Source organism: Dendrobium catenatum, unplaced genomic scaffold (genome assembly GCF_001605985.2).
Source record: "Dendrobium catenatum unplaced genomic scaffold, ASM160598v2 fragScaff_scaffold_133, whole genome shotgun sequence".
NCBI lineage: Eukaryota > Viridiplantae > Streptophyta > Magnoliopsida > Asparagales > Orchidaceae > Dendrobium > Dendrobium catenatum.
The window spans coordinates 14,952,570-14,975,776 of NW_021318595.1; the positions used below are offsets into that span (position 1 = coordinate 14,952,570).

The window sequence follows — 23,207 nt, forward strand, 5'->3', positions numbered from 1 at the left end:
GGAGATCCGGTTCTCTGCCGACACTTGGAGAGTGTGAAAAGCCGAAGAGTTCTCTGCCCACACTAGGAGAGTGTGAACAGCCGAAGGGTTCTCTGTCCATACTTGGAGAGTGTGAAAGGACGAAGGGTTCTCTGCCCACACTGGGAGAGTGTGAAAGGACGAATGGTTCTCTGCCAACACTAGGAAGAGTGTCAAAGGACGATGGTTCTCTGCCAACACTGGGAAGAGTGTAAAAGGACGACAGTTCTCTGCCGCACTGGATAGTGGTGGAAGAGAGTTTTGTAAAGCCTTCTCCGCCTTGCTGTGGGTGCAAAAGGAGAGTCACTAGTGGTATTAGTACAATACTCGGAGGGTGCCTCCGGGGAGTGGATGTAGGTCGTGTTTGACCGAACCACTATAAATCTCGTTTCTTTTATTTTTCCACTGCTTTTATTTTTTTTACTGTTTCTAACTTGTTGTTGAAAAACTTTTTCTATAAAATTCACTAAAGTTAATTTCTAGGTTTTAAATTTTCAAAGAGGGTAAAATTTTTTAAATACCAATTCACCCTCCTCTTGGTTAGCCGCTGGGACATAAGCTTAGGTTTAACAACCTAATTCATAGTGAACAAGTTTCAACAGAAATCTCTTCCAATCTCCAATAAAAACCAGAAAAAATAGTAATTTTATTGCAAGAAATCAAATAGAACAGAAAGAAAAATAGCGAGATACAATTGATTTTCTATTCGAGGGGAGGATCTATCTCTCCCATATCTCTAGACATCGCTAAAGCCCAAAAACCTAAACCTAAGAGATCTCAAATTTCATTCCAAATTCAAGATGCCCTAACCATAGGAAAACAAACTATTTAATGTATACAATCCAAAAGGAAATATCTAAATAGTCCCTATATTCAAATTTCCCTCTCTCAAAAGACCTTCCTAAACAGCTTATTTGGTCATGACAGTGTGTTCAGTGTGTATAGGAAAGGCGGAAGAGTCCGCCTATTTTGCCCGTAAGTCGGTCCCGTATGGACCGTTTGGATCGGTCTAACATGAAGCCACTTATCCACATGAGTATCCTCATCTCTGCAACACTTAACTTAATATTATGCTTCTCTTTTAATGGCCAATATTATGTCCCATAAAGCATTAAAGGTTTCACTATCATTTTATAGAATTTTCTCTTAAATTTTAGAGGAACTTTTCTATCACACAACAAGCTCGATGCATTCCTCCATTTCCATTAGAAGACTGATGATGCTGATTGGATATTTTGATCCTATTCCTTTGCATAACTTACCAATTTTAGTCTATTAGCAAGTAAACAGAACTTTCCAGCTTTAGTCTATTAGATAGTAAATGTTATGAAATCTAATCACAAATGTAAATGCATTGGCCTTGTCACCCCGTGCTTTTTTTTTAATTTTGATTTTTCCCGTAATTTAACATTATCGTTGCCAGGTCCCAAGTCCTGGATGAGAAAAGTGGATGGTTGCATTAAGTAGTCGACAACCAGTGTAAAACTTGTCGAATAATAATGACATGAATCCTTTAAGAAATTGTTTCAATGCTAGGGCGTCTCCTGGAAGGGACGCGCTGTATGGTCTGAATACAGTGACAAGTGTGCAAGGGCCGCTACACCGGCGCCCGGGTGCAGTGTTAAATAGGCCAAGGTGTTCCCACATCAAAGACGGATGTGGGCAAAGAAGCTAGTCCATGAAACTAAATTTAGATAGGAATTAGGAATATAGGTTCTCTATACAGAAAAATTAATGGATATTAATAGATGTTATGATTACATAGGAAGATAAATATTTTGTGCATTTAAGAAACTAAATGGTTGGAGAGAAGGCTTAAGGAAATGATAATTTAAGATTTAAACTTTGATATTCGGTAGGATCGTACTATAAATGTGTAGGTGTTATTATAGATAAGAGTTGAAGGATAATTTTATAAAAATTAAATAGGATTGGAGATATAATTATAGCTTTAAAGATGTTATTGATAATAAGATTGTTCCATATTATAACGTGCTTATGGCAAGTAGGTTTGGATATGAGTTCTAAATTAAATTTTTGAATGACTTAGAGAATTATTACAAAATATACCTCTAGAAGAAAGAGTTTTTATTAGAAGAGATTTAATGAACATGCTGGTAGAGAAGTAATGATTTAAAAGCATTCATGGTGGCTATGTTTTTGGAACACACAATGAACGGTGGCAAGACCATATTAGATTTTGTTTAACTCGTGCAAGACCTTACTTTTAGTGATTTATAATAATAGATAGATATCAAGGAGCTCGAGAACGATATATATATTAGTTAGCCAAACAAAGAGATAGGAGTAGTAAGATTAGTTCAAGTGAAGTGTATTAAGATGAAGATAAAAAATACTTTTATTAGAAGATGATATTCAACAAAGGTGGTTGAGATATTTTTTCTAAACTTTTTAATGAAAAAGTGTGAAAATAAGATTGACTATAGTGACTTTAGCACCCTAATGAAAATAAAGATTTATGTTTTATCTGCTATTAGTAAAATCGAAGTAGAGAGGTTTTAAAGAAAATGAAGGGTGGAAAAGCTGTTAGACCTGATAGATATTCAATAGAGGTGTGGAAATGCTTAGGAGATGAAGGTATTTCTTGGCTTACTAAACTTTTTAATACTATTTTGAAGACTAAGAAGATGCCAGATGAGTGGAGAATGAGTGTGTTAATTCTTATTTTTAAGAATAAAGGTGATGTACAAGATTGTGCGAATTATAGAGGTATTAAGTTAATGTGTCATACTTTAAAACTATGGGAGCGAGTTATGGAGCATAGGTTGCGGCGTGATACTAATGTTTCTCAAAATCAATTTGGATTCATGCTGGGTAGGTCGACTATGGAAGCCATACATTTATTAAGAGGTTTGATGGAGAAATATAGAGATAATAAGGAGGATCTACATATGATATTTATTGATTTAAAAAAAGCATATGATAAAGTTCCAAGAGAAGTGCTATGGAGAGTTCTTGAAAAGAAAGGAGTTAATAATGCTTATATTTAAATCATTAAAGATATGTATGCAGGAGCTATTACTTGTGTTCAAACACAAGGTGGTTTGACCAAGTATTTCCCTATTTCGGTTGGGTTACATCAAGGATCAGCCTTAAGCCCATATCTTTTTGCTTTAGTCATGGATGTTCTCACTAGACATTTGCAAGATGATGTACCTTGGTGTATGCTTTTTGCTGATGATATTCTTCTTGTTGATAAGACTAGAGAGGGAGTTGAAGGTAAACTTGAATTATGGAGGTTAACCTTAGAGTCTAAAGGTTTTCGCTTGAGTAGATCTAAAACGGAATATATGGAGTGTAATTTTAGTAGTAATAGACCTAGTGAGGGGATTGTGACTTTGGGTGATCAAGTCATTAATAAGAGTACAGGTTTTAGGTATGTTATATCTATTGTTCAGAGTGATGGTGAAATTGATGGGGATATTATCAGCAGAATTCAAGTTGGATGGTTGAAGTGGATGAATGCATCGGGCTTGTTGTGTGATAGAAAAGTACCCCTCAAACTTAAGGGAAAATTCTATAAGATGGTAGTGAGGCCTGCAATGCTTTATGGTGCTGAATGTTGGCCTTTAAAAGAGAAGCATAATACTAAGTTATGTGTGGAAGAGATGATGATGCTTAGGTGGATGAGTGGCTTTACTTTAGAGATAAGATACGAAATGAGCATATTCGTGAAAAGGTTGGAGTAGCTCCAGTAGAAGATAAGATTTGACAGAGTTGCCTTAGATGGTTTGGTCACATAAAACGACGGCCTTCCAATGACCCGGTTAGGAGAGTAGAGATATTATTAGATTTGACTTTTGTTAAGAAAGATAAAGGCAGACCTAAAAAGACATGGTTAGAAAATATTATGAATGACCTTTCTTTATTAGATTTAAACGAGAATTTTACCTTTAATAGGACACAATGGAGAAAAAGGATTTATGTAGCCGACCCCACGTACTGGGATAAAGACTTGATGTTGTTGTTGTTTTGATTTTTCCCGTAATCTAATTTAGTTTTCTTCCACAAGGGAGATGTCTACCGCTTAACTGCTATCCAATATCTCGCAAATGGGGAAAATCGTTAACTTTGACAAGTATTTGATGACTTTTAATTTTATATGATCCTTTCCATAGGACACTTGAGTAGAAGAAGAATAAGTGTGCATGCATGCCAGTGCATGAAAAGGTTTGATCATGGTCTTCTATTGTTAAGGCATTTCTCCAAAATATATAAGCAATGCTCCATGAACTAATCTGATTGTGGTAAAAGGGAGCTAAGTGTTTTCCACAGCGTTACTCATAAGTGTGTGCCATAATTTATCTTTATTGTGGGGTTGGCTAAACTTCATTTGCAAGTGTCGTCAATAATTAAATTCAATTGCGGTGAAAAACAAAAATATTTTTTAGAGTAAGATTTTAGATCTTATGATTTTGTCTGTGCATGAGAATGTTATTGTTATGTGGGAAAAAGTGACTATTGATATTAAAAATATTGCAAAAGATGTTTTTGGAGTTTCAAAGCGAATGTCTCCTAATAGTAAAAATAGTTGGTGGTGGAATCCAAATGTACAAGAAAAGATATAAAATAAAAAAAAGTTGTTATTAAAATTGGTTGAGTTGTAAAATTCCTGATAATTGGGAAAAATTTAAAGAGGCACGTAAGGAATCTAAGAAAGCAATATGCACTGCAAAGATCTTAGCTTTTAATGATTTATATAATAGATTAGATACTAAGGAGAGAGAAAAATATATGTATAAGTTACCAAACAAAGAGATATGATTAGTAAGGATTTATTTCAAGTGAAGTGTATTAAGGATGAAGATCAGAAAGCACTTTTCTTAGAATATGATATTGCACAAAGGTGGATGAAATATTTTGCTAAACTTTTTAATGAAGAATGAGATATTTTATTTAGCAGTCTCACTAGTTACCTTCTCTATGATGAAGTGTCTGTTAATTTCAACGTGTTTAATCTTGTCATGATGCACGATATTCTTAGCTATGTTGATAGCTCCTTATTATCACACATCATCAGAATATGAGATGAACTTATTTGTCCCAGTTCACTAACAAGCCATTTTATTCAAATTCTTTCTTAAATTTTTTTGTGCCCCTGCTCTGTACTCAACTTCTGCACTACTTCTAGCTACCACTGACTCCTTTTTACTAGTCTAGTAACAAGATTATCCCAGACAAAAGAACAATACCTTGAAGTTAACCTTATATCAATGGTGTTTCCAACCCAAATTGCATATGAATACACTTCAGTGTCATGATTCTGTCTTTTTGAAGAATAAGCTTTTCCTTGGTTTCATTTCAAGCATCTAAGAATCTTGTAGATTGATTCCATATGTTCTTTTGTAGGACTGTACATAAATTGACTTAAAACACTCACTACAAAAATCAATATCTGGCAAAGCTTTTGAAGGATAGATCAGACGTCTACAAGTCTTTGATATCTCTCACTATCTATAGATGTACTTTCTTTCTCGGTACCAAGTTTCTTTTGATTGTCCATAGGAGTATCAACACGCTTGTATCGAAGCATACCAGTTTCCTTAAGAAGATTTATAATTCATTTTCTTTGAGAAACAATAATGCCATTTAATGATCTAGCCACTTTCATTCCAAAGAAATATTTAAAATTTCCAATATCTTTAACTTCAAACTCTTCTGACAAGTATTTCTTCAAATTTTGTAATTCCTCTACATCATTTCCTGTTAGAATACTATCATCAACATAGACTATCCATATAGCAATTTTCTCAACATAAGTTTTTTTTAACAAACAGAGTATGATCAACTTGGCCTTGTATGTAGCCTAGTTTCAAAACAACCTTGTTGAATATGTCAAACCAGGCTCAGGGAGATTGTTTAAGGTTGTACAAGAACTTCTTGAGTTTGCAAACTTGATTCTTTGTCTTATTTTTTTTTTAAACCAGTTGGGATTTTCATGTAGACTTCCTCTTCAATGTCACCATTTAGAAAGATATTTTTTATATCCGATTGCTACAAGTACCAATCTTGGTTGATGGCCAATGATAGAAGCATTCTGATACTGTTAAGCTTTATGATAGGAGCAAAAGTTTTTTGATATTCTATTCTATAGGATTGTGTAAATCTTCTAGCTACCAACAGATCCTTGAATCTCTCAATTGATCCATCTGCTTTGTACTTTATAGTGAAAATCCACTTGTACCCCATGGATCTTTTTCTAACTGGCAAATCAGTAATAATTCATGTGAGTGTATCACTCTCATCTTGTATCATCTTCTTCTACTCTAAATTTTGTAATGCCTCTTGTATTGTACAAGGAACCTAAATATCGTCAAGTAGCAAATGCTTTGTAAGATGGTGATAACCTTTCATAAGTAATATAATTCCTAATTGGATCACCTATGCATCTCCTAAAACTCTTCCTCAACAATCGACATGGTAGAGTCATCAATATTGGGAATTGGCACATCTCTAGCCTTATTCTTATTTATGTTTTCTTCAGGTGGATTTGAAATTGAGTTAATATCTTGGCCATATGTTGGTTGTGATCCATGCTCTAGCTCTTGTCTTTTCTTCCTCTTGATGTAGTCACGAGCGTTCTTTGTGTGTGAGTAGAAGCAACGAAGCGTCATTCGGTCTCGTTTTAATGATGAGAGTCATGAGCTGAGAGGATCGAGTGATTCAAGCTGAAGTTCCGGGAGAGGACGCAAACAACATCGAATGTAGTGATTTTAGCGGCATTTGAGCAGGATTACGGGCAAAAATTGTAGATAGCTATCGTGTGGAGGTCAACATGGCGCAAAATGTTGGCCATTGAAAGAGAAGCATAAAATTAAGTGTTGCAGAAATGAGGAATCTCAGGTGGATGAATTGCTTTACTCTTATAGATAGAATGTGAAAAGAGTTTATACGTGAAAAGGTTGGAGTAGCTCCATTGGCTGATAAGATTAGAGAGAGTTGCCTTAGATGGTTTGGTAACATAAAATGTAGGCCTTCTGATGACCCAGTTAGGAGATTAGATGTATTAAAATTGGTTTATGTTAAGAAAGGTAGAGGTAGACCTAAAAATACTTGCTTAGAAAATATTAGAAATGACCTTTTTTAGTTAGCTTTAAATGAGAGTTTGACTTTTAATAGGATATCATGGGAAAAATGATTCATGTAGCTGACCCCACGTGGTGGGATAAAGGCTTGATGTTATTATTATTGTTGTTTACTCTCACAATCTCTTTAATATAATAATTACTCTCCTTAAAAAGCTGATAGGCTTGGGGCGATGATTAGATTCTCTGCTATGTCCTAATGTCCATAAGTTAATAAAAATAGGCTCTTTGTAATTCCGAGAGAAAGGTGGCATACACCAACCTGTTCTAAGACCCTGCATTATGACAAGTTTCTTATATGGGATATGCCTTTTATTCTTTTATTCTATCTTTTCTAATATATAGCACAAGCACTCAAATTAGTTATCAATGACTTACTACTGCAAAAGATGTTCATTCATATACTGTAGCTGCTATAATTGTGGAAATTTGATATTTTCGTAGTTGAATTGCATTGGTGGTTATAAAGTTAAGATCTACCTTGATTTAATCTCTTAACTTTGCAATTGGCTAATGGAGTTGGCATAATTATGGTTGCAACTCCAATGGTCGTAAACTTAGGTTCAGGTCAATTGCAGCAGTCAATCACCTGTATGCTGCTTGTCACCCTTGACACCTATCTAGTGACCCTACTTTCATTACCTAAATGATTATTGCCAATTGTAGTTAATTCACATCCTGAAACTGGTTAAAGTTTCTCATATTCAAATTGCATTCATGTGTAGATTCATGGATATCTATGCCTTAAGCTGTTAATAGACTTGTACTCTAATGTGCAGGGAATTGAATATGATGAGTTTGTTAAAGCAGCAACCACTGACAATGAAATTCAATTTGTTGAGACTAATGATGTTAAGGTTGCGAAAGTTCTTTATCCAGACATTAGATCTAACAAAGCTTTCATTGGCATTGTCAAAACTGAACCTGAAAGATATGAAAGTTTTGGTTAGTTGGATCCCTTTATTCCTCCTATGCTTATAAAGAGCCTTATTTTCTTCTTCATTGAATATTCTAGATACGGTATGACTATTTTAAGCAAAACTTCCATTGGAGCTATTTGATGTATATAGTTTTTTTTAGTGTTTCTCCATATTACATACCTAAACCTTATTGGATTTTAAGTGTAAGCCTCTCATATTGAAGTTGGAAAAGTCATAGCATAATCCAAGTGCAAGTCTTTTTTTTTTATTCAAGTTTATTATAATGGGTGAGCTTTAATTTTGGTTACAAACATATGCTGTCCACTCTTTTTAGCATTTTTCACCTATTAATTTCTAAATTGACAAAGGAAAATGCCATGAATATTTATCCTGGAAAATGATGCTTAAATATTTTTATTCAAATTGCAGTACTTTATTTCACCGAAAATTATAACCATTTTATTGTTTCCCGGTTTTCATTTTTGGTTCACCTCCATGAAGCATGAGAATGAGGTAATAAGAAATGTCACTTATGCTTTATTTTATTCCGTTATCTATCATCTGTTTGAATCTGAAATCATACTCTTTTGATGACCACCCAGTACACCCTTTTTAATTTTACGTCGATAGAGCTATGCGGTGTGGAAAGTTGATGTCAAGTCAATTATTAATTAATATTTATATCTTTCTCGAACCCTATTGGATCCTTATATTTGTTCGCTTTGCTACTTCATTTTGTTCCTGTACTTATTCTGATCACTATAAACATAATTAATTTGGCAACATTTGTAATTTATAGTCTCATGTTTCTTCACTACTTCTGGTGTAACCATATGCTTATCCCTGTTACCTGTATTTCACAGAGCATCTATTCTCATATTGGTCGAGAAATAGCTTTATTAATTAATTATAATGTTTTTGCAGAGGAAAAAATTGAGGAAGAGAATATCTTGAATTTTGTGGAAGTCAACAAGTTTGCTTTAGTTACTTCCTTAACCGAACTTAATTCTGCCAGAGTCTATTCCAGCCCTATAAAGTTACAGGTATCTCATATTCTTCTCCTCTGGAGATTTCTAACTCCTTTTGCTATTGCACGGTAAATAAAGTATTGTGAGACACTGTTAATCTAATTGAAATAAAGCTTATGGGTTCAAGGTATGGAAAAATCTTGTTCGCAAATGCTAGGGTAAGGTTGCATATATTATTCCCTAGGGGTGTCAATTTCGGGTCACGTGTTGGGTTTGGTTCGAACCTGAAACTGACCTAGCACTATTCGGGTCAACTCAAACCTGACCCTCTTCGGGTCTGAGTCAACCTGACACGACCCGAATGACCCGGTGCCAACAAAAAAAAAATGCTAGTTTTCGGGTAAAAAAACGGGTCAATCTCCACTTTTCGGGTAAAAAACGGGACCAAAACAGGTCAATCTTGGGTTGTTCGGTCAAAAATGGGTTTTCGAGTAAAAAGCAAGTCAGTTTCGAGTCAATTTTAGGTCAAAGGGTCAATCCGAACCCGACCCGATTTTTGAAACGGGTTGAATTGTTGAACCCGAACCCGACCCGTTTCGGGTTCGGGTTGACCCTAATCCGAAATTTTTAGGTTGGGCTCTAGTCAGGTTTTTGGATCATGTAAAATATTGACACCCCTACTATTCCCTCCCTAGCCTTGATAGGGAGTATGAATCAGAACGGAGCCAAGTTAGGATCTAATATAGTAGTAGTTATACTCATTTTCAATCCAGAGGTTTAAGCTTATGATTGAGGGCCAATTTAGAGCTTGTTTGTATGCAGTTGAGAAGAAGTGAGAAGTGGGAAGTGGGGTGAAATGGCTACTTAGCTGTTTGGTTGGTGGGTCAAAAAATGCTAGTTTTTGGGTCCAAAAATGGGCCAATCTTCGCTTTTTGGTAAAAAAATGGGTCCAAAACGGGTCAATCTCGGGTTGTCGGGTGCAAAAACAGGTTTTCGAGTTAAAAATGAGTCAGTTTCGAGTCAATTTTAGGTCAAAGGGTCAACACGAACACGACCTGATTTTTGAAATGGGTCGAATTGTTGAATCCGAATTCAACCCGTCTCGGGTTCTAGTTGACCCTATCCCGGAATTTTAGGGTCGGGCTCAAGTCGGATTTTCTGGTCTTGTCAAATATCGACGCCCCTACTATTCCCTCCCTAGCCTTGATAGGGAGTATGAATCATAAGGGAGCCAAATTTGGATCTAATATACTAGTAGTTATAGTCATTTTCAATCCAGAGGTTTAAGCTTATGATTGTGGGCTAACTTAGAGCTTGCTTGTATGCATTTAAGAAGAAGTGAGAAGTGGGAAGTGGGGTGAAATAGCTACTTAGATGTTTGGTTGGTGGGGAAGTGAGAAGTGACTTCCTCCCTGGGAAGTGGCTAGTTCAATTCTCAGCGCTTAGACTTCGGCTCAAATGCATTAGTAATGATAATCTTTCATTTTTGTAATTATAATGCCAATCATGCATGCACAAGCGCACATTCTTTTATACTTAACAAATAATATACTTTATGACAAAATATATTATAATAGAGGAATAGGTTAAGATGGTTATTGGACTTTTTGTGGGAGCCATTTTAGTTCCAAACTATCTTTTGTGTTCAAATTTGTCCATTGACCTCTGAAATTTGATCTAAAAAAAGTCCAATAAAGCGATCATTTTGTATTCATGTTTAAGGAGTTAAGAGACTGAATTAAGCACATTAGATAGCTAGGAGTAAAATGATTCCTAAAATGACTCTCTAGTTTAGGAATCATTTTGATTTTTTTCTCTATTATAATATATATTGAAATTATATACACAACAATAATAATATTAATTAATGCATAATTTATTAATTATACTAAAATAGTATGTATTGAAATATACCATATATCGTGTATTTGATAATACAATTTTAATTTCTTATGATGTCTCATATTTGATATCGAAAAATTGTAATTTTTTATGATGTCTCATATTTGATATACGAATCTTTGATGTTGATGTTAATGTTGGATCAAAGATTCGATGGTGCAAGATCTTCAAATCAAATTCTTCATGTCCGGATCAAAGATATGATGATGCGAGGTCATCTTGTATTTATTTCTCCTAGTCAGATCAAAGATACGATGGTGTAGGCCTTCTTTAATTCTTCTCCTAGTTGGATCAAAGATACAATGACAGTTCTTCAATACCTATTGTTTAAGCAAGCAGAGAATAAATAAGTTTATACATTTATTTATAACGATGATAGATCAATGGGTTGAAAAGCAATGATAATGATGACAGATCGATGTGTTGAACTGAATGTCAACACGAGCTAGTTGCGTGCCTGGATTGATTGAGTTCGGTATAGTGAAATGGAGAGAGGGTCGGAGGTTGAGGCTTCTGTGTGCATCTGGAAGAGAATGAGAGAGGAAGGTCGGGTTAGGATTGGGTTGACATAATCGGTGTGAGTCGATTGGAGTTGGCTAGAGGGCTAGTCGGGTCGAAGTCACTGAAGTAGCTGTTGACTGTAACTTCCGCAAAACAGCCGGCCCCAACCCATGGCTCAACCGTGAACTACCCATGATCGGACAAACCGCTCCCCACGATCTCCTCTACAACACAAAAAGTACTCCTCTCCCATTCAGAGACATACACACACACATAAAGAGGGAAAGGATTCAGAACTTACAAGAACAGACGCTGCTACTTGCCTTCGCCGTCGATTTCCTAGCCAGCCTTCGCCTCTGACGACGGATCTACCCTAGCCGCAAGACTCCTCTTCTATCTCAAATCACGACATCCGGTCTTCTTCCCCTGCTTTGCTTCTGTCGAACCAGCCCAACTCCTGCATTCATGTTCTTCACCACCGGCCACAGGCCCCTTCCAAGCTCAAAGCCAACCCACCGGGCCTCGACTGCCTTCTCATCCTGCCTTCGACCTGCTTGGGGCCTGACACCGGAAGCGCTCGGCTGACTCCCCCGACGCGTGTGTGGCTCCGCCTCCTTGCCCGACCAGCGCTCTGCCCGTATATATAGTAGAATATAGTATAATATATAAATAATATATATATATATATTATATAAAATAATTATTATATATATTGTTAATTATATTAAAATTATTAATAAAAAATATATAATATAATGGTATAATATAATGTTAATTATATTATAATAAAAATATTATATATATTATGATATATAAAATTTTTTCTAATATTAATATATAATTAAAAAAAAAGAGAGAAAAGGAAGAAGAGATAAATTTAGAATTTTCAAACAGGGCATGAAAGTAATTGAAGATTATTGAAGCGAAGTTTTGCGGGTTTGATCGGTCCTCGAAAGTCCGTCGGTCGTCCGAGCTTATGCTGATTGAGGGATTGAAGACTTGAAGACCCAACTACCTCGCCATTGATTCGCTCCGCCCGAGCGAGCCAAGAAGGGCAAGTCTGCCCTCCTTACTTCCGGCACGGGGAGGAATGCCCGAAAGGCCGCCGAAATTATTCAAAGATCCAGGACTTAGCACAAAAAAAAAGGGATAAACATTAAATCAAAATTTAATTTCAATTAAAATTCATTTAATCAATTATGGAAAAAGGAGATTTTCAAACAAGCACCGCAATAGGAGCAATTTGAAGGAAGTCCTAGGGTTTGATTCGGTCCCCCAAAGCCCTCGGTTGTCAAGCTTATCCGACCGAGGGAGCACAGACACTAATTGAAGACTCAATTGCTCTCCCAATCTCCTCACGGTTGATTCGCTCCAGCCGAGTCGAGCCAAAAGGGCAAGTTCCCTCCTTACCTCCTGGTGCAGGGGAGGGGACATCGGAAGGCTGCCGAAATTTTCTCAAAAATCTAGGACTTAGCTAATTTTTTGAAAGATTCGAGAAATATGCAATTAATATTCATTTAACCAATTAATGTAATAAATAAAAATGGAAAAGGGATATTCAATCGAGTATTGCAATCGATAATTGTCAACCAATCATCGTCAAGTAAAGCTTCTGAAGATTGAATCTGGGACCCGACAACATCCCAAAACCCCTGGCCGTTGGTTCGCTCCGGTCGAGCGGACATGAAAGGGAAAGTGCCCTCTTACCTCCTGTCATCAGGGGCAGGGGATTATTGGAGGCAGTCGAAATTGAAACTGACAAAAGGCCGCCAACATCTTAATTTGTAACAAGTTTAATCGTTCTAAATAATTTAAAATTATATGATTAAGGAATAGTCATTCCAATATATAAAAAAAGGTCTACACCATCAAGTCAAGCAGGAGTTTCTAATTAAATGGAACCTATAAAATGAGAGGGAGGTAAAGTGTTTTCGTTCGTCTAAACCATTAAACAAATGATAGTGCACCTACTAATAACCTATAAGGCAAATGTTTGTGACAATCAAACTAGAGAACAATATTAAATCAATCTAAATTAGACAAAGCAAATTGTGTTAATGGCAAGAGACACAATCTTGTTTCAAAAATTCAAGGAAATTAACAATTGATTTTGACTTTAGTTGATTATTCAATAAAATTTTGTCAATATACCATTTTGAGATTACATGAAATCAAAGTATATTGATTTGATGCATCTTTTAGCCAAATCAAGATCATGCCACTGTAGTATTTGCCTGAAAACATTTATTATGAATCTCCTCTTATCTTAGCAATGTATGATTAGAATTGGTTCTTTAAGAAATTTGAGAAACTCTATTCAAACTAAGGACCTTAGAGTCATCTTTAGACTCTTTCTATTGGATAAATATCTTCTAACAGATAAACAATAGTTTTGAGAAGATCTATTCAAAGGTTTATGTTAATGCAAGGAGATGTCACCTTTGATTCAAATGCACTAGACCACTCATTTGATCGTGCTAATCTAGAACGTTAAAAGCTATGCCACGGTGATTAGAGGCTTGATGATTACTTACTGATTTAGGATATCTATAGATATAATGAGGCTATGATTCATTTGATTATGTGCAAATGTACTAAAGTCATTATTTAATTGTGATCAACTAAAATATTATACTCCAAGAAACAATCCAAATTTATTAAAAATATTCAAAATGCCACTGGATCCGCAACATGTGTATAAGCGGATAGAAGGCGCTCGTAGGTCCTTAAATAAAATCTCGGATATTTTTTTTTTTCTAAAATAAAAATCAATTGCGTAAATGGATCATATTTAAATATTTTAAAACACCTCTTATGTATTAAATATGATCCCATAAATTGAAGTGCAACACGACCCTGCATGTGCTCCGACAAACGTAATAAATTTACAAATATAAATGTTCAAGAATGCTGCGCAGGGTCAAATGCTCACTAATGTAACATTTTATTTTCAAAATAAATATAACCCGCGTGTGCTCTGACAAACGTGTTAAAGTTACATATACAAATATTCGAAAATACTGCGCAAGGTTAAATGCTCACTAATGTAACATTCTATTTTCAAAATAAATATAACCCGCATGTGCTCCAATCACCGCATATGATTCCAAAATCCAACGGTCCGAGAATGCTGCGCGAGTCAAATATTCAAGTTTCGTTCTCATCCTCAAAAGTATTGGAGTCGACATGACTTGAAGTACAAAATGCCTCCCAAAATCCTAAAAAATACTAGTGACCATAATGTCACTCCGATGATGGCTGTATTGATACAAATCTCAACCTGAGGGGTCAAATATGAAAGCCAATAAAAGATAGAGTTCTTAAAATAAAATCTATCAATTGAAAACTTAAAAGTAAAACTCATCCACCTCCCGCAACCATTTGTCGGAGATGATAAATTTTAGATTAACCTCAGCTCATAAGGAACAAATGCTTGTTGGGTGTATCACTACGATTCATCCTCAAATAGTAAGTTGCCAGTAGGGACGTGGCACGTGCCATCTGATCGGGTGGTTTTACTGCAAAATGGCACTATTATATTAAGATCATGATCGAAGCCCGTATGTTCCCTAACGGCGTCAAACCCTTGAGTGAAGGATCATAGGGTATATTCGATAGGCATAAATCCCTCTCTCAGCTAAGATGAGTTCAGATCTATACCTTTAGACAAACACCAACACATGTCTACAAGGTATTCTTGGACGAAGCAACCCATGGTTGCTGATAAGGTACCTTCTGTCAGGTTGAGTCTACTACCTCCTCTGACTAAATAGACCATGGATCATGACAGCCCGGGACGGCGAAACCATGAGATCTTGATTGGGCTTATCTTCATTCCCCCACCACCAATTTTAAGTTTATGGAGATAAATTCCAAATCATATTCATATATCAAATTTAAACACTAAAATTATTGCTATTATAAATTGGATTTACAACCTATGTTACCTCTTTAACAACTAGCCTTAATCGAAAGTTCTTTCTCATTATCAGGAGAGGTAATTAACTATAGGGGCTTGCGCCTATAGGAAGCCCAAATTCAGATCATAAAGTCCTCACAAAATGAGGGCAAAACCTCTGGGTAGTGTCATAGCTAAAACCTAATCTGCCTTCTGAAAATTTATCCGGAACTTAAGCTCGTTAAAACTCTCTACTGTCATCACAAATAAATAAGAAAAAGAGACCAATGTCGTAGAGAGGCCGAGACGCACAATGAAATTTTCAGAGCCCACAGCAGATCCGGGTGTGGGTTTCGTACTTGAACCATGGTTTAAAATTGCGCAATATGAGGCTCACCTTGAGGCCCGCCTTTTCGCAATTACAATAAAAAACGCCTCAATGCTTACGCCTTGAGTTTTTTTATGAGGCTTGCGCCTTAACTTGGTTGAGGCCCGCATTGAGGCCCGCCTCGCCTCATTGGCATGAGGCTTATGCCTCACGCTATATATATTAAAACTTATATAAATCTTTAAGTAAATGCCCGACATTGGACTCTATAGGAGAGAACGAAGGGGAGAGAGCAGTTCACCATAATGATGATTCAAATGAAGAACCCCTTAGTGATGATAGTGCTGATGACTTATGAGTTCTTATGCGATATGTCATTGCTATTTATTTTTGGAAATCATAATTATATGTTAATGAAAAGAATACTGGGATTTCGGAAAGATAGAATTTTGAGTTGAACTATATTTCATGTTGTCTTATTATTGAGATATTTTGATTTTACTTCATATCTTATGCTTTTTTATGTTTTATATTATTCACTGATTCACTCATTAGTATATAACAAATTTATCATTTTATGTTTATGCAATCTTTTGATTTTGAGGCTTACGCCTCAAAACGCCTTGAGGCTTAGGCCTCGCCTCACGAATGAAAAATGCCTCAATACTCGAATATGCAATTTTAAACATTGACTTGAACAAGGATCGAGTGAGGAGTCCTTCATTTGGGTTCTTTTGTGCGGTTGGACGTGTGAACGAGAGAGCGAGCAGGGGTCTTGTGCTATGTAATTGAGGGAGAAGAGAGGGAGTGAGTGAGCTTCAGTCATGCATGAGAGTTGAATGAATAGAGGGAGCGAATAGTTGTTTGCTTTTGCATCGTGTGTGGAAGTTGCGTGAGAAGCATTGCGTTGTTTCGGAAGAAAATCATGAGGTGGGTCTGATTGGTCAACAATCAACAATTAGCTCAAATTGACTCAACCAACTTAATCCAAATGCCATCTTGTAGAGTTATCTTGATTAATTCAACCATCTCATCTTTCCACAACTTCTTTAATGCAACAAATTATTCTCATCCATATATCAGATTGAATTGAGGGACAGGATGATCATTTATCCTCATGCTATTAGGTTATAAAACAGATATGAGGGCTGGGGGTGGCATTCCCATTCGATTAGAATGCGCGAAGAAACGACAAAGGCCTCTTGCATGCAGCTCTCTCTCTCGCATGCAAGCCTCTTGACTTGGTTGAACACCTCGCTTGAACATAGGTGTTTTCCCTCTTCTTCTCTCTTGTTCACATACACAATTGCCCTCTCCCTCTTCTCTTCCCTAACTAACAAGAATACCCCTCTCTTCTCCTTCCTCACATGTTCTTCCTACGAAACCAAGGGAAGCAAGCTTGATTCCCCTTCTTGGGAGATGAAATTGTTTGCTTATTTTCCTTTTTCTAAAGAAAAAACAGAGGAAGTTAAGTTTTCTAATCTAAGGCAAGGGATTTGTTCATATTTATTTTCTCTTGAAAGGAAATTTTTATGGAATGATTTTTTTTCTTGAAGCGTATTCATGATATAAAAGTTTGTTGATATATATATACTTTTTTTTTCTCTTGAAAGAGAATTTTTTGAATGATTTTTTTTGGTGAATACTCTTGATGAAAGTTTATGTACCTAACATCACTTATTAGTTTTTGAACTTTAAGATGAAGGGGTAGAAAACAACAAATAAAGTAAAACGTTGTTCTAGGATTAGATGGGGAAATTTTAAAAATATTATCAAAAATATTTTTGAGAGTAAGATACTTGACATTAAAATTTTGTCTATACATGAGCAAGCTAATGTTATATGGAAAAAAATAACTAGTGATATTAAGAAGGTTGGAAAAGATTTGCATGGATTTTCAAAACGAAAAGCTCGTAATAGTAAAAATAGTTGGTGGTAGAATCAAAATGTTCAAAAAAAGATTAAAATAAGAAGATTTGTTATAAAAATTTGTTTAGATGGAAAAATTCTGATAATTTGAAACATATATAAAGAGATCCGTAAGGAGTCTAAGAAAGCAATATGCGATTTAAAGATTTTAGTTTTTAATTATTTATATAATATATTAGATACTAAAGATGATGAAAGATATATGTATAAGTTAGCCAAATAAAGAGATAAGAATAATAAGGATTTAATTCAAGTGAAGTGTATTAAGGACGAAGATCAAAAAGTGTTTTATTAGAAGAAAATATTAAACAAAGATGGATGAGATATTTTTATAAACACTTAAATGAAGATTATGAGAATGAGATTGATTTTAGTGACCTTAGCACCCTAAATGAAAATAATTTTTTTTTATTTTTATCAGCGTATTAGTACAACTGAAGTTAGATAGGCTTTAAAGAAAATGAAGTTTGAAAAAGTTGTTGGACCTGGTGATATACCAATAGAGGTGTGGTAATGCTTAGGAGAAGAAGGAATTTCTTGGCTTGTTAAACTTTTTAATATTATTTTGAAGACTGAAAAGATGCAAAATGAGTAAAGAATGAGTGTGTTGATTCATATTTTTAAGAATAAAGGTGATGCACAAGATTGTGCAAATTATAGAGGAATTAAATTAATGTATCATACTTTAAAACTATGAGAGAGAGTTATAGAGCATAGGTTGCGGCTAGATACTAACGTTTATTAAAATCAATTTGGATTCATGCCAGGTAGGTCTACTATAGAAGCTATACATTTATTTAGATGTTTGATGAAGAAGTATAGAGAGAATAAGAAGGATCTACATATGATATTTACTGATTTTGAGAAAAGCATATGATAAAGTTCTAAGAGAAGTGCTATGGAGAGTTCTAGAAAAGAAAGTGGTTAATAATGCCTATATTCAAGTCATTAAGGATATGTATATAGGAGCTATTACTTATGTCTAGACACAAGGTGGTTTGACCAAATATTTTCCTATTTCAGTTGGATTACACATCAAGGATCAGCCTTAAGCCCATATCTTTTTGCTTTCATATTGGATGTTCTCACTAGACATTTGCAAGAGGTTATATGCTGATGTATGCTTTTGTTGATGATATTCTTCTTATTGATAAGACTAAAGAGAGAGTTGAACGTAAAGTTGAATTATGGAGGTTAGTTTAGAGTCTAAAGGCTTTCGTTTGAGTAGATCTAAAACTGAATATATGGAATGTAATTTTAGTAATAATAGTTCTAGTGGGGGGATTGTGACTTTGGGTGATCAAGTCATTAATAAGAGTACACATTTTAGATATCTTCGGTTTATTGTTCAGAGTGATGGTGAAATAGATGGGGATATTATTAGTAGAATTCAAGTTGGATGGTTGAAGTGGAGGAATGCATTGGGCTTGATTGGTGATAAAAATGTCCCCCCCCCACCCCCGCCCCCGAGAAATTTTATAAGATGGTGGTTAGACCTGCAATGCTTCATGGTGCAGAATTTTGGCCATTAAAAATGAAGCATAATATTAAGTTTTGCAGAGATGAGAATGCTCAGGTGGATGAGTGTTTTTGCTTTTAGAGACAATATATGAAATGAACATATACGTGGAAAGGTTGGAGTAGCTCCAGTGGAAGATAAGATTAGAGAGAGTCTCCTTAGATGATTTGGTCACATAAAATGACAGCCTTCCGATGACCCGGTTAGGAAAGTAGATGTATTAGATTTGACTTATGTTAAGAAGGGAAAAGCTAGACCTAAAAAGTCTTTGTTAGAAAATATTAGAAATGAAATGACATTTCTTTATTAGATTTAAATGAGAATTTAAAATTTAACACGGCACAATGGAGAAAAAGGATTCATGTAGTAGAGCCCACATAGTGGGATAAAGGCTTGATGTTATTGTTGGAATACTCTTGAGATGAAAGTTTGCTAATACACATCAGTATATATATTTCTTTCTCTTGAAAATTAATTTTTCTAAATGAATTTTCTTTTTGTTGAATGTTCTTGAGACTCATTTCTTGAAGTTTGGAAATGAAATTGAAATTATTATCTCATTCATTCTCTCTTTGAAAGATTAAAGCTGCAATATATTCTAAAACATTCAATCAATAGTGGTTTCTTATTGTGAAATTCATTTGGTAGAAGCAAGGGCTATTGTCATTTACTTTTCAATACCCAAAAAGAGTTGTAAGCCTCTTCTTCTTGAGGTATTTTTAATATTCATTTGTAATTGCTTGGTTTGTTGCCTCCTTCATGGTCTTGGTAAGGTAGCATGGTAGTAGTTCTTGTTCTTGCTATAGATTAAGGCTTCATTAGGGGTTGCTTTATTGCTGCTTCTTAAAACAGCTTTTTAGTACAAAATTTTTAATTTTTACAGTAAAAAGTTGTTTTGAGAAGCAATAAAAAAGCTGTTCCAAATGAGGTCTTAATATGTAAAGTACTGAACTATATGCATACTCTATTAGAATCTAATGAGCAAAGTAGTGACAACTTGAGATTGCATCTTGATATGATAAATATGTTGTCTCAATGATGGATTCAAGGGTTTAGGGCACATATTGTAATCTATTAACTAAGGGATCTAAAGTATCTTGTACTTTATTTAAAACTCTCCCATCAAATTCATCACAATAAAACGTGGATAATTTTCTTGTTTTACTATCTTCTTTATAAACACATTTCAGTGGTTTTGGTGGAGAGGGTTTATCACTTTCTTGTTATAAAGAGCCTTTAGGAAGTTGATTGTTTTTTTTTCTTCATTCTAAGACCTCTTGTTGGAACCTTTATCAAATTAGTTATGAGATATGGTCTTGTTGTTTGTCCTTAGCAAATGATATTATACTTAATGAATCTTGATCAAAGGGATTTACGTACATGCTCATGCCCCAATATTGGCTAATTTGAAAAGACATTTAGATGCATATTTATGCCTCAATATTCTATATAAACTTGATATCAATGAATTGTGACCACTTCTTTTCTTTCTTTTCTTCATTTTTTCCCAAAATATTGCAATTAAATGGGTGTTGCTTATATTTTTTGAAGGGTTTTTCACACATTGATGTCTTGCGATATGATTTATATGATGAGTGGGAAAGATGTTTTGCCATGCTCACCAAAACTTCATTCATAAATTACAATGGCAATCAAACAAATGGTGGCAACAAGTTATGGGCAACATGAGTGTCATTCTTGATAGCTTTAGAATCATGAAGCAATGCACACTTTCATATTTTGATAAGCCGTGTATTTAATACGTTATTGTATGTGGTGTTTGCATTGACTTTGGTGAGAAGTGTTCAATATATGACTTATCAAAACATGAAAGGGTTATGATCTAGTATCAATGATATCTTTATGGTGAAGTCACCAACTTGATTTGTGTTCTCTTAGGTTGGTGATGGAATGATTATTTGAGTTGTCATGAAGTTGGAATTCTGTTTTTGATAGATTTGGGCCTAAAACTTCTAAGCTCCAAAAAGATTGATTTTTTCTTGGAAAAAAATAATGAGAAGCTTCAGATCAAAGGTTTGATATTTTAGAGAACTAATATTTCAAAGAGAATGAATGAGATTACAATTTCAATTTCAGTTCAAAAAAGGAGTCTCAAGAGCATTCTTCAAGAAAGAAATTCATTCAGAAATATTCTATTTAAAGAGAGAAATATATAAACCTATGCGTATTAGCAAATTTTCATCTCAAGAATGTTCTCTAAGAAAGAAATTAATTTGGAAGAAGTTTCTTTCAAGAGAAAGAAATGTATATCTATATGTTTTATCAAATTTTCATCTCAAGAATACCCTTCAAGAAAGTTCATTCCATACCATAAAAATTCTCTTTCAAGAGAGGATATATGAATGTATCCCTTGCCTTAGATTAGTCAAACTCAAAACCTAACTTCCTCTGATTGTTTTAAGAAAAGGAAATTAAGAAAACCCTTTCATCTTACAATAAGGGTAATCATGCAGGCTTCCTTTGTTTTCCTAGTAAGAATAAGTGAGGGAGAAGAAGTGGGCAAGGGAAAACGAAAAGGGAGAGGGCAGCTCTTCTTGTGAGCAAGAGAGGAGAAGAGGGAGAATACTTGTGTGCAAGAGAGGTGTTCGACCTAGACTAGGGGCTTGCATGTGTGAGGGTCGAGGAGAGCTGCATGCTAGAGGCCTTTGTCATTTGTTCGCTCGTTCTGATCAATTGGAAAATTCTCCACCTAGTCCTCATCTCCTTTTTCGAACCTAATAGCATTAGTATAGTTAAAAAACTATCACGACTTGACCTAGATGCTCGATTTAACGAGACAGGAATAGATAGTCGGATGGTTAATTAAATTTTCATGTACTTACTATTTCCAACATGTTGAAAGAGCCACTGAAATATCAAAAATTAAAGTAAATGCAATAAATAACTTTTTTTCAGAGCTTCGAATTTACGATATGCGTTCTCTCATCTTCTGCTCATTTTAAATTAATTGAATAATACATGTGAATATTTTTGCAAATAAAAAACAAGTCACAACTATGGGAGTATATTATGCTTATAAATTACATTAATACAAGATTTTCAAAATAATATATATGCTCATTTCAAAATATAAAGTAATTATATTAAAATTCATTTTGAAAATAAGCATCAATATTGTGCGTATCTATATATATCGCATGTATCATATCTTTACTCTTTTTAGAAATAATACTACCATCACAGGAGATATTGTCTAACATATCACTAACAAATGTGCTCATTTGTCATTTCATTTTCTATAATCTTTTTCATTTATACACGCTAGTACATTCCGTTCCCAGTTAGTACCCTAAGGGGATGTGCCATCATTTAACACGCACATGCAAGCATTTCTATCTAAACATTTCATCTATATGACATTCATTAATTTTATGTAGTAATGTAAAACATAACATGATAATTATTATCTAATTTAAAATGATCAATCATTGATGTGTTAAAGATGAATCGATTTCAATAACAATTAAATGCATTTAGAAGAAGCAATAATATTACCGTAATTTAGGAAGATAACTACCCACCTTAGATTTAGATGTTTTGAAGTTTCATTCTTACTCCTTTTTTTGTTTTTGATATATTTAAAACCTATATAATGACATTTATGTCATCAAAATATCTCGCAAACTCTTACCATTTTTTTAATCTTTTAAATATATTATTTATCATCAAATAAATTTTTTAATTAACTCTTATATACACACACATACTTTTGCTCTCTATATATTACTAAAAAGTAATGTAATATGCATTACTCAATTATTATTAATTTAAATATTTTCTATTTTACTGATTTCTAAAATTTTATTTTATCACTTATCTCATTAATAATTAAATTTTATTCTGCTCTTTCATCTCTCTATATGTAAATTTAATACTTATAATTCTAAATTAAAATTTGAATCATAATCTAATTACTTTTATCATCTAAAATAAATTTTCTTATCAAATATTTTCAATTCTTTAAAAATATCTGCACCTCTTAAGATACCTCATAATTATATATATATATATATATATATATATATATATATGATACGTTATCACAAAATTAGCTTGATTGGGCACGAATCTCGAAGCAAAAGCTAGTTGGAAACTTC

General features: G+C 34.4%; 1 protein-coding gene across 1 annotated transcript in view; it reads left to right on the forward strand.

Moving 5' to 3' along the window:
• LOC110106848 (protein disulfide isomerase-like 1-5) overlaps window positions 1-23,207 on the forward strand; it is a 64,519-nt gene that overhangs the window by 33,768 nt on the left and 7,544 nt on the right. Inside the window, exons 3-4 of the mRNA XM_020836902.2 lie at window positions 7,904-8,069; window positions 8,969-9,087. Coding sequence (XP_020692561.1) covers window positions 7,904-8,069; window positions 8,969-9,087 — 285 coding nt within the window. The remainder of the gene's footprint in view (window positions 1-7,903; window positions 8,070-8,968; window positions 9,088-23,207) is intronic.